The following is a 16,542-nucleotide window of genomic DNA, read 5'->3' as shown; positions in this document are numbered from 1 at the left end:
TAGAAAAAAAGAGCTTTCAGAGTCACTTTTTTTTCTGAAAAAGGAAAAATGATTTTTCTTTTCAATTTTCTAGACTGCAGGAAGTGGAGGGACTATGAATGGCCCCACACAGCCATGTAATGTGGGAGATGGATGCACCTATGCATTCTTTCATCCTATATTGAAAACTCTTAATATCAGTGCATGGGACACATTTTAACTGAGAGCTGGTGAGGTCAAATCCAGGGAAAGAATGCAGGAGCAACAGTTCCCAGCTGCCTGCTCTAACAGTGCTTCCAGCAGGTCCTGTGCATGGGCACCACACACAGAGAGCAGCTGCACTAGCTCTGTGGCTTTGACTTAGGCTCTATGCTCATTCTTTCTGCCTGTTTTCTACTCCTTGCCATTAAACTTTCTCAAAGGTTACCTGAAATTTCTCATATTTAGTCTTGGACCAGATGTTTATTTTGTTGAATAGCCTCCAAATAAATCCATTTCAGACATTTTTTAATTAAATAAATGTCCTTTTCCATTTTTCAGCTGCTTTATCACACTCAAATTACTCAAAACCAGAAATTTTTCAAAGCTTCTACCCATGACATATACATAGCCCTGAATGAGGATAGTGGGCAAACTAAATATTCAAAAGTAGACATGGAGGAGAAGAAAGAGAGACCAAGAAAGGATGTGGTTATGGCTCACTCCTGTCTCTGCTTATGCAAAGTGGTAAAAACATTCACATTGTGTAAGTGCAAAGGAAGAACAGAATCCCTCCCCTAACTTTTTATGGTATGACCACTATTAGCTTTTATGAAAACTAACAAGTCAATCAAAAATGAAGGAACTAAATAAATCAATAAAGTTTTCTATTCCAACATTACACACTCAAGAAAATGGTTGCTGGGGTGTACAGAAGGGTGTACTAAGACTTGTAAAGGACAAAGCTTGCTCTGGGACATTATGCAATTAGTTGGTTGAAATTTTAATCATTCAAAGCAAACCACAATGATTTATAATTATGCAAAAAAGATCACGATGGCTCTAACTTCTCCCTTAAATAGTTTTCTTAGTGATTTATGAGCACGGAATTATTAATCTGTACTTTGGAAAACCATGGCATCTGTTTTGCCTGCACTGGCTCTGAGACCTCCTATTCCCTGGAATGAACAACAAAAGAGATGAAATAGCTTCTGCTTGGAGCAAAATTATTATTAAGTACATAATTTTGAAATATTTTTGTGTGCATGTGTGAACTGCAATATAACATAACTCCTCTTTGCTGCTCTCTGTGCTATGAGTACTGCCTTTACCCTACAGAATTTTGGTTTAGTTTAAGCAAAAAGTATCATGCACAAATGAATTCCAATGAAGTCAGAGGGAGTCTTCCTACTGAATCCACTTTAGTCGAACCAATACTTTACACAGTCTTGCCTTATAAAGACTGCTTCACTGAGTAATATACCCTAAGAAAATATCTACATATGACCACAGCTGAGCATATCCTTAATGAAGGTTATACAAGTGGAAGTAGCAAAATCATTCAGCCATTTTCAAAACCATGTCTTTCTATAAAACCATGTCTGTCTGTTTTTCCCAGAAAAATTTGCTGAAGGTTAAAGTGCAGAGATGTCCATATTCCAGTTTTCAAACAGTTCACTGAAGTGATTAAACAGTAATAAACTTCTACTTTCAAAAGATGGAATACTATTTACATGGCACACCAACTTGCTTTATAAGAATAAAACAGCATCAATAAAAACCCTTCTCTGTTTCTCTGTACACACCTAATCTGTTCATTATTCATGCAGCAACTCCTAAACTTCTTGACACAAATAATAAATTTATCACAGTCACAGAGCAATTCAAATACTATCTTTGCCATGCTATAGTCAGCATAAAGTTTCTGTTCATCTGGTACGTAACTTGAACATGTACAGATCTTCTTTCTCAGATGATCTGAGTTTTGTACAAACATGGCTATCTGCACGGTTTATAGAGCTGACTAGCAGACACAGTTACACACCACATTAGTGGCAGACAAAGAAGGATTGAAATCTGGGGGTAACTGACTTCATTAGGAGTTTGACTTCAACAGGTCTAACATTTTTTCATGCACCTCCAGGCTGTCTGTTCAATCTACCTGGCAAAAGGCAGCAAGTGAGACAGACAGACAGATGGCAACAGTCTGTCAGTGCATCTCAATCAGACTTATGTGTAAATCTTGATAAAACAATTGCTTCAAGCATGAAACCATCCCTGACTCAAATGGGAAGTGTGTAATGAAGCACTCTTAAAATTGTGTATAACTCCGCTTCCTCTAAATAGTTAATGAATGGTAATGAATCCAGGAGTGCATGCCATGGCAGAGATAGCTTTTTATCCTCTGCATTTTTAATGTTACAATCCAAGTACCACATATATATTGTCAGTATTGCATTGATTGTTTTTTTTAAGACCCAAACAGACAGTTGTTTGTGGAATAAGAGTCCCCAAGCAGATTCCTCAAGGCATTTAGTATGGTTAACAGGAAACAATGCAGTATGAGCAGCCAGAGCATGAATGAGTTCTGTGTGAATACTAAGGAAACCCCAAGAACATGTTAGCACAATGCAACTTTGATAAGATCATAATAGTGAAGCTCACATATGTGTTTGTATTACATCTTGTAAAGGGCCCCAATTGCTCTCTATTAGGATAATTGATATAACAGTCAAAATGGATTAAGATAATATATTGGGTAAAGTAATGATTGTTCCTGTATACAGGAACTACCAGGCTGAATGTTTTCTAAGTTCCCAGCAATTATTCTAAAGAGACAGGATGTAAAGACTCTAAATCTTGCCAATTCACTGATAATCTTAATGGCTCCAAAACGGAGACTGCTACTACTGGTAAATCACTGTTAATCAAAGCAAACCAATCTCTGTGGGCCAGACTCTGTTCTCATTGACACTGATACAGATACACAACTCATACATTATTTCAAATGTAACTTATCAATACTATTATTTAAATCATCATAATTAGCACCAAAGTCTGACCCTGCAGTTCCACAGTTCCCAGGACTGACAGACTGGAATAGAACAAACTGAAGACAGCAAGTTTATAAAAAAAGGAAAAGAAGAATAAAGACATACATTATGCATTACTAGCATCCTAAAACAGCAATGGAAATCATACACACACACAGACACGTATAACTGAATCGCCAAAATCCTGAAAGTCTGCAATACTTGCCATAATAACATGTAATACTGTTTGAACTAGTAAGAGAAAGAATTAAAATCATGTGCAAATAGATTATAGCGAGCTGTTGCCTGTAAAATCCTTGCAGCCACACTTTAAAACACACAAATAACATGTCTTACGTGTGTGGAGAATTCTCGAGGGTTGGATGCAATCCATCTGTTTTCCATGACTGCCTAACCCTGTAAGTTCCTAAATTCTCCAGTATTTTCCTATGCAGCTTTAAAGCCTCTGCACACATGCTCAGAATTGTTAGTTCTATGGCAATAAGCCTTACCTCCCAACTAACACTTTAGCACATTTAAAATTTCAGCTGATAGACACCTAAAATCCACCTACTTCCTCTACAGAAACGTTCAGAACTCAGTGCGGTCAGGGCAGAACCAAACTTCATTCATAGCGCTCACACCCAACTTGTACATTAGCATCTCAGAGTAAGAGTGTTCACACAGTTTACCCTTTAATAAACAGGAGGAAAATCTAAACCCACACCCTCTACACAAGTGTCCTAATCACCAGCTCCTTTCCTTTACTGCAGGAGAAGTATTCTTGAGCCTTTCCCTTGAAGCTGAATTGCCATGCAGAGACAAGGCTGCAGAAGGAAAGCAAGAAAAAGGCTGACATGTGAATATTAGTTAAGGCCCATTCTCAAACTGAGACAGAAATGAGCTTTGTTTTCTATGGCTATGTTTTCTAACGTGTGCCTTTTAGATCAGACAAAAAACAGCCCTAGGAAACATAACCCCAGATCTTTACGTGAACACCCTAAGCACTAGGCTAGGCCAGGCTTCCCATTTTTTTCTTCTCCCATGTGGCCCCATGACTTTTAAATGTCCCACTGAACAGCAGCCTTATTTCACCAGGCTGGATTTGAGGAGTTCTCACCCAGACATGTGCTTGCATAGCTTAGGTGGAACAGATTTCCCACTATGTCAGGCTACCAAAGAAACAGGATGAAATCCAAAGATGCCTGTGCTGAGAAAACAAAAACACCTTCCTTTAACGTCTACCAGCTCAGAGTGGCCAGGGGCTGCCCTTGCACAGCAAAAAAATTACCTTCCTAGTAAGAAATCACTAGAACATTAAAACTAGACAAACCAGCAAAGAAGAAACCTCCCTGGCTGTTTCTCCCTATTGCAAACAAGGAAATCATACCCCATCAACAGCCTCCAATAACAGCAAAGCTGATAAGAATATTCTGTGAAATCAGAATCATTCTGACCAGTGAATGACAAAAGACTGCAAAACAAACAGTGCTTTATGAGCATTATCAGCTACAACATTGTGATTATATGTTCCTCAACAGATGGCTTTTTCATCCAGTCTTTCATTTCCCCAGACCTTGGAGTTTCCTGTTTTAGGGTTCTCCCTGAAGACTAAAAATATCTGGATTCTCTAGGACCTTAACAGATCTTGCCTGTAGTGTCACTACTGCATCTTTAAACCACTAATGGTGATTATTTAATTAATAAAGGCCTGTGTTGGTCTTTATGAAGTAACAATTTTCAGATTTAACAGTCAGGTTCTTGTCCCTCTACTTTTATTTTGTTTTTCCTTTGTGGTCTGACGAATAACTTGGATGGGTGTTAGGATAAAAAATAGATGCACTTGTAAATGTCATTGTGAACTCTATTGTAAACTGTGCTCCCTTTGTTTTTTAAATTGGTACCTAGCACAAAATAAGACTAGAGAATAAGAATGAGCCATGCTAACTAAATCACATATAAAGTACATTACTGTTCATACAAAAAATTTTTCTACATTCAGAGCTGTGTGCGGTAAAATTAGAAGCCATCTTCTGGTGAGGACATTCTGCAGCTACTTACTTAAAGAAGCCCCCTTTCTTTTTGAAAACCTACCCTTGTAACTAAAATACAATACTAAACTGCAATTTAAAGCAAGGCTTAGTCCCAAGATTAAGGAAGAGGAAATAATAGTAGTTGCACTTATAGCACATAATGACTTTCATTCAAACACCTAAAAGCACTTTCTAAACGTTAATTATCACAATACTACCCTCCTTCCCCACCCTTCAAGAACAGGATAAATACTGCATTCCTTCAGCATACAGATCTCCCACTTGGGTCTGTACAGAATGCAGAGTGAAGCCAAAAGTATTACTCCTGTTTAATTACTATCATAATTCTTAATTGAGAGGAGTAGATTCATCCACAGAAGGGCTGACTGCCATTCATAAGATGGCCCTTTTCTGTCACTGAGGGAGTATAAATATGATATTTTATTGTAAGGCTACTGTACTACTGGAGCTTGCCGTATAAAACAGAACTTGGCACAGATGCATTAAATATACTGCATAATTAGTCAGAAATGATAAGAAAACCTAGGAGTCTTGAATCCTAATCTTCTGTCCTGGATCACACTTTAGCGCATTTTTTTTTATTCCGTCTCTACCACTACCTTTCAAGAGGATAGGGAATGGAAATACTGTCTCTGGATGTGACAGCCTGGAATGGCCCTGTCCCATACCTATGGCTAAGGTCAGCTAGCCCTGAAAAATGGATTAAGCACATTGAAAACATTCAAGGAACTAGGCACCTTAGTTTGGGGACTACATCTGTCATTTACTGGACCAATATTGGACTTCCATATGTAATTAAGTTAGAGAAGAGAGGATATCACCAATACTCATGCTTTTGTTAAGTATATTTCAGGCTGATAGTCGGGCTGAGTTCAAGTAGCAAAACCCTACTGACCCCAAACCTCTCTGATCTATCTTCTACATAGGGAATATGCAGATTGTTTTTATATACCTTACTCCTACCCCTCAGTGTCCCACCAGCTAGACATATGGTAGATGGATATGTCCAAATTTACAGAAACTAGTAAAAGCTATATATTGGTTTAAGATACAGAATTCAAAAGTATGTTTTCCCTCCCTCATCCAACCTGTTCGCAAGCAAGCTTTACTGAAGAAGCATGGCCTTGAACCAAAGGCACAGGGCAGGGTGCCAGGAAATGTGAGTTCTATTCCTGGCTCTTCTACAGATTTCCTTGGGCAAGGCAATTAACCTTGTGGAGTACATTTTCAATGGAGGTGAGGCCCAGCTTCTCTTTCTGCATTTGTAACATTTTCAATGGTGGAAATGGAATTGTAGGAGCAAGAATGAGTGCATGTACTTTTCACTAGCTGGTATGTTTTCTCTGTCAGGTAGTTAGATGCACAATTGCTGATAACCGTGCCAGCAACAAAATAGAGGATTCAAACACTGAAGGTGCAAAAATGCTTCCTGCTGCTGGCTTTACCAGACTCCACGCTCAGTTTCCTCATATGTAAAACGGGTAATGAGTCTTATGGAAATCAAGATACACTGCCAAACAGAAAATTAATTTTTAAAGAAATTAAGTTCTGAGCAGGCATTAATAATATCTGAGATCATAAAAAAGAAACAGCTCAGAAGTTCAGCTTACCTTTTCATTACTGATACTGGGGATTTAACTTTCTGTATTTTTCCGGTTAAAATTTCCTGTTTGAGCCTCAAACATAATGTAAGATTTTCCTTTAATAACTCTGAAATGACAGTTAAAGGCAAAATATTTTTTGGCAAAGCTGGACATTTTGTAATATCCCTTACCCGAAGTGGAAGTGAATTAGAGAATGAGTGAAATATCCTTTTGGTAATATAAATTTATTTTATACAAGAAAGATCATAGCTAAATGTTCTGTTCTGGCCTACTGGGAGACCTGTACTTGAAATAAATGGTACCACATCTACTTACAGCAACAAGGAACATGACTCTGAGATTCTAATGAAGGACAACAATAGTATCCAGAATGTGCTTAGACAAGCTTCTAGGGAAACGAAGGCACATACCCCTCTAAACACACGCGAGGCAGAAATAACATATTTTTGATAAATATTTTTACTCATTTGGTACCAGCATGGAAAGTATGTTTTTTTGCCCCAGAAAACTGAATGGGAAAAAATGACAAAAATTGGCCAAAAAAATTAGCATTAAATATGTACTAGTCGTAGGAGAAAAGTTTAAAAATTGTTAGGTGTGCTGCTTGTCTCAAAATGTTCTGTTTTTGAGAGATGATTTCTTTTACAGATCATCTCAACTGGAAACTAGATATCTAAGTATAAAGCTTTTAAAGCTTTTAATTCATGTTCTTTGTCTACTCTTTAGATTTAGTAATTTTGAAGAAAAGAGATCAATAATCTCTTTTTTGATAAGAGCCCCTTCAGGTTCCTTAGATCACTTAAACAATGACCCCTCACAGATGACTTGCCCACGCAGACGTAAAACACGTTCATGACAGAAGAAGATATTTATATTACCTTTTAACAAAATAAGCTCAGTTGCCTTAATAAAGAAGGTAGGGAGTTTGGATGATTAAAATAACAGCAACAACATGTGCACATTTTCATGGTTTGTTTCACACAAAGCAGTAACACCACATATATTGCAATCAAAAGTTGGAAAGACATAAAGTAACATATCTCAAATGACATTATTCTCCCAATTACGAGTAACTAAATTTTTATCTGTGATATCTTCTCTAGTTACAATTACATAAATAACAACCTTCTTTTTCATTCACCATCACATTCATGTGATTGAAGTTTTACCTCAATCATTGTGCTCCAAACAGACCATGAAGTAATGCATTCAAAGAAAAATATTTTCTCATAAAAATGGAATCTAGCTTGGTTATACATTGGTAAGCACCTTAATATCAAAGGGTGGGATTTATCTTACATAGCTTTTGCTGTCTAAGAGTCAGATTTTTGTCTTACCTTGTTATCTAGGTTGTCTCCCCCAACAACAAAAGATTGCCATCTCCAGATGGGAATTCACCACACCTACAGTAAAGCCTATTTTGGAGCAGGATGGACTATGATTTCAGTGTCCTTCTCTCTCCGCTACCTAGTGAAGAAGCCTGAGTGACTTTATCTGAGCATCTCCTAAACTACCACATTATATGAGACAAAAAAGACTGCACTGCATGAGAAATGAGGAAAACTGGTTAAACAGCTTCACATCACAGGATATGGCACTATCAGACAGAAACTTCTTCTTAGATATGGTTTAGAAAGACTCGTTACAGGCAGGCAATAGCCCCAACATATTGATGCGTCTTCTGGTATTCCTGTTAGATTATAAATGATCAGAGGCAAGTGATTTCTCTTGAAAGAGAAATTTCTTCAAAATTTAGAACCTGATTTTCAAAATCTAGCCCATGAATGAACATAAGCAGTCCTTGTCCTGACACAGGCTTTCTGGTACTACTGGAATAGAAACATCTAATAAATACAAGGCTTAAGGTTTGATATCGGAGCTATGTCAAAATTGCAGTGGGAAATAATCTGAGGAAAAAGTTATTAGAAAGAAGTATTTTTCTTTACGATTTTTTAAACATAGTTCGGCACCTCTTAAACTGACTCAGTATATAAAGTGAAACTCTGCCCTCACTAACAATGGGAAAACTCGAGCTTCAAAAATACTGAGATGTCTAGCTAGTCACTGAAAATCCTATTTGAAGAAATTAAATCCATTTCTCATTATCTTTTATCTTCCACCAATCTGAAATGTGCTATCTAGAATATCTAGATACAAAATGTTTGGAAGAGCAAAAGTCAGTTTTTCTGAACAAATCGCATTGTTATTTGGGCTTCAACAAGCACTATATGTGTGTATGTATGCTTTACAGGGACCCTGTATTTGGAAATTAACTCTTTCTGTTCCACAGTTATAATCATGTGGCTGCCAGAATTGCATGTTTCTCCTTTGAAACATTTTCATGGCATGGTAGCAGCCATCTTTCCTCCCCAGTGAAGTCCTGTTCAAAGCTGTAAGAGGCTCTGGACTGTCCCTTGCTTTTTTGAGTGATCCTGCCATGCCATATACTGAATCTGTGTTTCAAGTTAAATAATGTGGAGGTGAAATCAGAAAATGCCAAAAAACTACTCAGGGACATATCAAAAACAATGGAAATAAAAACCAAATATTCTTTTAAAGCATCAACTTCAGAATCAGGTTTCAGGTTTCTCCACTAAACTAACGCATGAGAGCATCAGAAGTCTGAAATTTCCAGAGGTTTTCAGTGCAGTTCTTTGGAACGAGCAGTACTATAATCGATTATTCAGTCTCCTATTCTACTCCTACCCCTGAACAGTCAGCAGAACAGTCAACAGTAAGTGGGGACAATTAGGAGATTCTCTTCCAAAGCGCACTCCTGATCTCAGCTAAAACACTAACGTAGATGCATCCAAAGAGCCTAGAACATGTTCTTGCATTAAAACCTCTAAAATTAACCAGTACCAAGGTCATGAAGAGGTTTCCCTCCCTCCCAATTAAAAGGACTCACAGCCTTCAATGCATTTCACACATGTGCAGCAGCTTACAGGGAAGATGAGTTCTACAGCAGCAGGCCCTGCGTTCCTGACTCCAAAGATCTGCATTCCCCAGCTATGTGATCCTCATTATCTTCAGGATTTTTATTCAATTAGCTCTCTGCATTTGAAAAGCTTTTCTATGTGGCTCAATATTTTATTTTCAGAAGAGTTCATCAATCTTTACTGTATTTTCTACTCATAAGGGCCTTCTTTTCCTTGACAGTTTTACAAAGTGCATACTATTGCATTAAAAAGACAACTGGATGTCTCAGGTACTTCTGTTAAATTGGGTTCCTTGCCCTCTTCACTTGGCTTGCCCTCTCCCTTCCACTTCCCTGTTTTATACTAGTCAAAAAGATTTAGTTCTCTTCTAAAATAGAATATATAAATAAATAAATACATTGTGAGTCACAAACATTAAATACTTAATTTGAACCGGCAGAAAGACCAGCTACCAGAATTCTACAGTGGTCTGTTAGCTCGTATGTCTCTGCATGTGCATATTGAAGGAAACAGCAGAAATAATACTTTACAATTTGATGAACAACATATGACACAGAACCTCTAAAGTCACAAAAAGGGTTACAAACTTAGAAAAATACCTGTCACATAAAATTTTGCCCTCTCCAAGAAAATCTACACACTCCTTACTTTAACCAACATAGAGCCGTTATCATTAACACTTGATGTATAAATAAATTGGACTAAGAAAGAAAATAATGACTAAAAATGTAAACGAGATTTGGGTGACAAAAAGGGATGTTTTCTGAATACGGGTTAGATGTCAAAACACAAAGGATGGTATTGCACCATCTGCTTTTGGGCAGAATCCTCCCCTGACTTCAACTATAAGCTTGGCTTATAAGCAGTAGGCACCATAATGGCTCATAATAATTTAACATTATTTCTTTCTGGAGAAAAATCTAGCATCGCTCTCCATTTCATCATGTACAAAGGAGGAACCCACAAATCCAATTTGAACTGGAAAGAGAAGAGAAGGAAAGGAAAAAACGGCATATGAGTCTCATGGTCTACAGAATTATCTCAGCTGCAAACTGCAGGTATGAGTATAATCTCTGAATATCACCAGAAGCAATCATACTATCGGAATAAGCAAATAAAAGGACTGTGCCTCCAACAGAAACAACAGAAAGTGTTTCCAAGTTTGAAAGTATGCCTTAGTTTCAAAGAAATAAATGAACCTGTTAAAAATACTGGTCTCATGATAAAGTAATGTCAGTGTCTCTTAGCTAATCAATAATTTCCATTTCTGTGATTCAGATTCTTCACCCAACAAACAGACTGCATTGAATTTAATGCTCCACTGAGACTGCCTATTCTTTCTTCCCCCATATAAGATACAAAAATAGAAGGGAACTATTCTTGCCTAAAACCACCACAATTATTATATTTAGCCCTTTTCATTGAAAATTCATTTCTGATTTAATTTCAGACTACGAGTGTTTGGGAGAGAAAATCTTTTAATATTTCAAATAGCTACATTTTCCCTTTTCACAGAGCTATTCAGCCATCCATATTCAACTATCATGCATTCCTAATCCAGTGGAGATGGCTTGGCTGTTATAAATTACTCTCATAAAACAGCTATTTCTGCTGCTTCCTCTGGGACCGCACCCAAGGTGAGGAACAAGCAAGTAACACTTAGCATCCACATGTGCAGGCTCAGAACCTAACAGGAGGACACAGACAGCAACTGATCTATGTTTTACTGCACTTTGCATTTGTCTTCTGCAGGCTGCCTCGAAAACATTACCAGCATAGATAAGTTCATACAAGCCACCTAGTTTCCTAATGCCAGTGGGCTTCTTTATGAACCTGAAATCTGCCTGATTTAAAAGCTGCAGGCATGAACAATACCTCTAGTATGTAACGGTCTCTTTTGCTCCACAGAACTAACAGAAATATCCTGGACAACTCTACAAAACTAATTCTTAAAGTGACTGCTGAAGCCATCCCTCCTCTCCTGTGCTTAGCTGCTGACACTGTGGGGAACCTCAGCTGTGCTGTTTGAGCTTTGGGAAGCAGGTACCTTGACAACAACGTTAACATCTATGCAAAAAGAACTGAACAAAAAGGGAAAAAAATGGTAGGACTGCAAAGTGGACAGGGTAGGCGGAATAAAATAAGGGAGCAAAATTGAGATGGGGAGGTATGGATTCAAAAAAGAAATGTAAAAACAAATGTTGCACAGAGAAAGAGAAAGGGAACAAGAAAAGGAAAATCAGAAATGTTAACTTATGATGGAGCATATGACCGTACCTTCCATATCTTCTAACACCTGATCAGGTTTTTCAAGGGACATCCTCATCACTTTTCTTTTGAAAGTGTATGCATATGGGGAAGACATACAAAGGAGAGAGATAAAGGCAGACTCTCATCAGCTGTAATCATAAGGGAGACCACTGATTTTCAAGTGTCTGAGACCAAAATCTTTGCATGGCCAAAGAATCACGTCACTTTTCAAAAACACATTTGTGTGACAGCCACATCTACAGAGTCAACAGCCAGGAAAAGAGGAAACTTTTAATGAAACATATTACCAGTTACTGCAACAATGTGAGGCATGAAGACGGTCCAGAACGGAAAAACTAAATTCCAGGTGCAAGTATCCAGCAGTTCATTTTTGCTCTTTTTCACTGGTTTTAAGGAGAAATATACTGCATTTCCAGGGAATGTAGAACAAAGAGATTTTGTTTTTTAAACTTTATCCTGTACACACTACATTTGAATGTTATCACCTCTCTTAATCACCTTCTGATGTCTGATAGTGCCCCTTTAACCTTTGTTACTCAATTACTGGACAAGCTTTCTCATTGTTACTCTTTTTTGAAGAAAGAGTTGTGCCTCTTTTCATGCTGATAAGAGACACATAAATACTCACTCCCAGCTAACATTTAATAGTAAAATGTCTTGAGCAAACTACCAGAGTCTAAAGGTAGGAAGCTGTGGTTAACTTCTCTGCTATCTTAACCCTTTAGTCAATCTACCAGAACAAACAGACAGAAGAGATGGATGTTCTTTCTTACAAATGAAGCAGAAATAATTGTTCTCTTAAAGAATGGACTTAAAACATGCTTTATAACACAAAAAATAAATCAAATGATTGGAATTGGAATACCTACCCATTTTCTGGGCCGGCCTCTGGGTCGCTTTTCACCAGTGGCTTCTGCTTTCTGTAAAGGGAAAAGAAACACAACATATTTTATACTACAACATTATTTAACAGCCTTGGTAACTAGGAAGTCCTTTCCTGTAACATTATCCATAATTATATCTCTCAGGTGGCACCAAGCCTCCAACTTTCTCTTTGGTTTTTTTTGGTAGCACGTGATTATGTTCTTTTTTCCAACATTTCATAGCCTGCACAGCCAGGGGATGCCTTGCCTGGGTTCAAGGGTGCCCCCAGCCCTGGTCCACCATGTGCCAGAGCAGAGAGGAGCGTGTGGACATGCACCCAGCTTCTCGGTGCCTGCAGTGCAGCCTGGCATGCCCAGGTGATGGCCAGCCATGGGGCGAGCCGCAGGGCTGCACACTGTGAATGGGGCACAGGGAGGTTTGGAAATTTGCAGAATCCCCAACTGTGCCAGAAACTAGTTTTTCACAGGCTGTCAGAAATTACCTACAGATATTAAATTAAAAATAAGCCTCTTCCAAGCCTGAAGAAAGCAACTTATGGTGGCCATTCAGCACATAATTCCTTATTTTAGTCTCATGATGTTCACACATCAAACGGATTTGAACAGCTATCACCATAAACATGTTTATTCATATTTGGGGATACTTTTCTATTTCATGTGAAATTTTCCAGGTAAAAGCACATCCTTAAGCTCTATGGAAAGCTTTCCCTGTTCTAAAATATGCCTTCCCTTCTCAGGTTTAAGGAAACAGCATGGAAGGTGCCCTAAAGTGACAGCTATATTTATGTAAGCACAGCAGTTGGTCCTGGAGCACAACTTAAAGGAAATGCGGGTTTTGCTAAGGGCTCTTCCATTAATTCACTGTGTGACACTGTGAATAATATTACTTACACACTACAGTAGAATACTGACAGGCTTCTAAATGAAAACTGCAGGGTTTTTTTGCTAGGCAGGCTCTCTCCATACATATACCTTATCAGGTCAATAATCCTGCCCCACTGAGGATGATGAGAATTTTGCCACCAGGTTCAGTGAGAGCAGGACTTCTGCTGCATACGAAGCCCCTAAGAATGAAGACTTTCTGCACACATTCTGTAAATGCATTTCCACATTTCCACAAATTGCTTCTTTCCAGCTAACTGTATGTGCATTTGATTTTCCCTTAGAAATCAACTGTCTCATTAAATAAATCACTTGCTGGTCAATCTCTGTAACATATACTGTAACCCTATGCGGTGTAAAGTGGATGCCTCTAAAAGAGAACTTGAGCTGAGGAAGTAGTGGATGAATCTCTACAAAAAACTGCACTGCAGGTTCAGTGAAATTACTTTGAAATAAATATCTCACCAAGAGGAAAGCTGTGAAAAATAAAATTCACACTCCTAAGGGGCAAAATTATCACTCGGACTTGTTAAAAGAGTAAACCTGCTCTTTAATAGTTTATACCAGTGTTACATGTAAGGTGAAACCCTCTTATGAGAATACTTGTTAAAGTACATTTGCTATATACTGTAGCTGTCTATTTCAGAGTTTTGTTTCCTTTTAAAGTGTTCATTTTTTAGACCACATAGCCTGAAGGAAGCAAAAAACGATGTGTTTTAGTTTTGAAAATCGGTAGCCCCTTGCACTTATGTTTATTTCAGAAACTACACAGGGCACAAATCTTGAAACAAAATACTAGTTAAATCTGTTCTTAACAAATCAATACCTGACATGTTATGAAAGCACAAACACCGTACATTTTCTTCTGTATTTTACTACATTTGAAGGAAAGACCCTTTTCCTAAAGCCTACGCAAAAAAATGTAACTTCTTGGAAACTAAAACTAATTTGGTCTCATAATGAAAGTTACTGAAAACATGACACAAACTGTAAGTTTAACTACAGTATATAATACAGTTTGATGGGAAAGAGAACATGGGAGATTTCTTTGACTCACTAATCTTTGCTTCCTGTCATAAACTGTCATGCAATATGGCCACTTGCCATTAACAATGCTGCGCTTTGCCCCAGAGGAAGGTCCATGTCAGAAGTGGCTAGTGTTCCTGCTCTATAGTTTGTATATCAGTTTGTCAAGTGCTTGGGGACCCTTCAGATTGAAAGGCACTATATTCCTGCTGTATATGATTTCCACCTCATGTTAAAAGAAAAACATTTCCATAGTTCTTATCAAAACCAAATCTTTCCCAGAGGTGAGCTGAGCAAACAGCAGGGCATGCCAGATACTACGTTTTGGTACAGGGAGATTCTGTAAGTAAATAGGAGGGTTTCCATAGACTAAACTGCAGAAATTGAATGACAAGAACCTCCAAAGTGGACATTATTATCTCCATTCTAAGGGGAGAGAAAGACAAAACACTTCTGGAGCAACTAAAAAGGAGCAGTGGCAGTCCAAAGGTGATAATAAAGACATGAAGTTTAGGAATATTCCACCTCTTTTCATTTGGATTTCTTTTACTATTTTGCAAACATAGCCCATATTTCCTCCAAAAGCATAAGACTGTCTTTTGATTTAACTACTGGAAGATATGTTTTATTGCTCGTCAGACAAATAATTCGATGTTTCTCCATACAATTTTCATGTAATTAATAAGATATACCTAAGTCTCAAAGTACAAAATATCCAAAGTAGTGGTTTTCCTCTTAAACAGATATTTACATCATCTAAAGCATGCTAGTCTGTTGGCTCTGCTTTAATCAAAGTGCTGCCTCTGAAGCTAGGAACAAATCTGGAGAGAGCCCCAAGCTACCCAGAGATAACAAAGACTCTTATTTGGGTAGCAGGATGCAAGTGTTCTCAGCCACCCTATGCACAGCAGTTGTAATTGCATAGTCAAAAAGGAAACTGCTGCCTTAATCCTCTAATGCACTGTTTCAAAGTGAGATGTCTTTGGTCAGGATTTTCTTAATGTTTGATGCTGCACTATAAGGCATGATCTTATTTGAAATGACTAATGACACAAAATCACCAAACTTAAAGGAGGGCTGGGTATGTTGTCAAACACAATTTTAGAATATTTCATGAAAAATTATAAAACTTCCTATAAACAGTAATAAGAATAACATCATTTTTGCTATGTCACATTTTAGGAATAGAACTAGATTTAGCTGCTTTTAAGTACACGATCTATACAGAAAATGGTATTTTTGTCTTGGGTGAGAATGAAGACCACTCCTTATTGAAGAGAGTTAACAGTCCCCAGATTTGCAATTCATCTAAGCCCTGTACCACAAGGCCATCAAATCCTGCTTTCAAACAGTTGCTGTCAGCAAATGTAGTACCTGACTGCCCATCATCTCTGCCTCCTTGTTGCATAAATGTGCCATGCCCAAACAGACACCGAAGCTGTACTACTGAAGGCAATTAACAAGACAAGACAAGTATAAATAACTGAATGGCTATAAAGTGTTCTTTGGGCATCCATCTATTGTCAGGGAGGATCGCAAATGCAACAGAATCCAAATTTTGGGAACTCTATCCACTTTGCAAAATGATCTGCTGAAGACCTCAGATAAAATGTGTCAGAGGTATAAGTCAGGTGAAGTAACTGATAGTTCTCAGAACAAAGATCACTGTTGTCAAGCCATGTCAAAAGAACTTAGATAAGGAGGTGTCCCTCTACTAAAAATTAAGTTATTTGTTAAAAAAAAGTCTTAGAAGAAACTTAGGCATTGGCTAGATACAAAAATACTACACCTTCCATGTCCCATTTTACCTGTCTCAACTCTAAACAGGAGCCAGTCTTCTCCTGCTTCTCCCACCTTGCTCAAAACATCTAATTTTGTGGTCTCTTACTTTT

The 16,542-nt window shown here is 37.8% G+C and overlaps 1 protein-coding gene across 2 annotated transcripts in view; it reads right to left on the bottom strand.

Annotated features, from left to right (window-relative positions):
- The window catches only part of HMGA2 (high mobility group AT-hook 2), a 163,558-nt gene that overhangs the window by 99,206 nt on the left and 47,810 nt on the right, over positions 1 to 16,542 (bottom strand). For both annotated transcript variants that reach the window (XM_026092390.2, XM_026092393.2), the window contains one exon: positions 12,728 to 12,778. In XM_026092390.2, coding sequence (XP_025948175.1) covers positions 12,728 to 12,778 — 51 coding nt within the window. The remainder of the gene's footprint in view (positions 1 to 12,727; positions 12,779 to 16,542) is intronic.

Source organism: Dromaius novaehollandiae, chromosome 1 (assembly GCF_036370855.1).
Source record: "Dromaius novaehollandiae isolate bDroNov1 chromosome 1, bDroNov1.hap1, whole genome shotgun sequence".
NCBI lineage: Eukaryota > Metazoa > Chordata > Aves > Casuariiformes > Dromaiidae > Dromaius > Dromaius novaehollandiae.
This window is presented reverse-complemented; position numbering and strand designations above follow the sequence as displayed.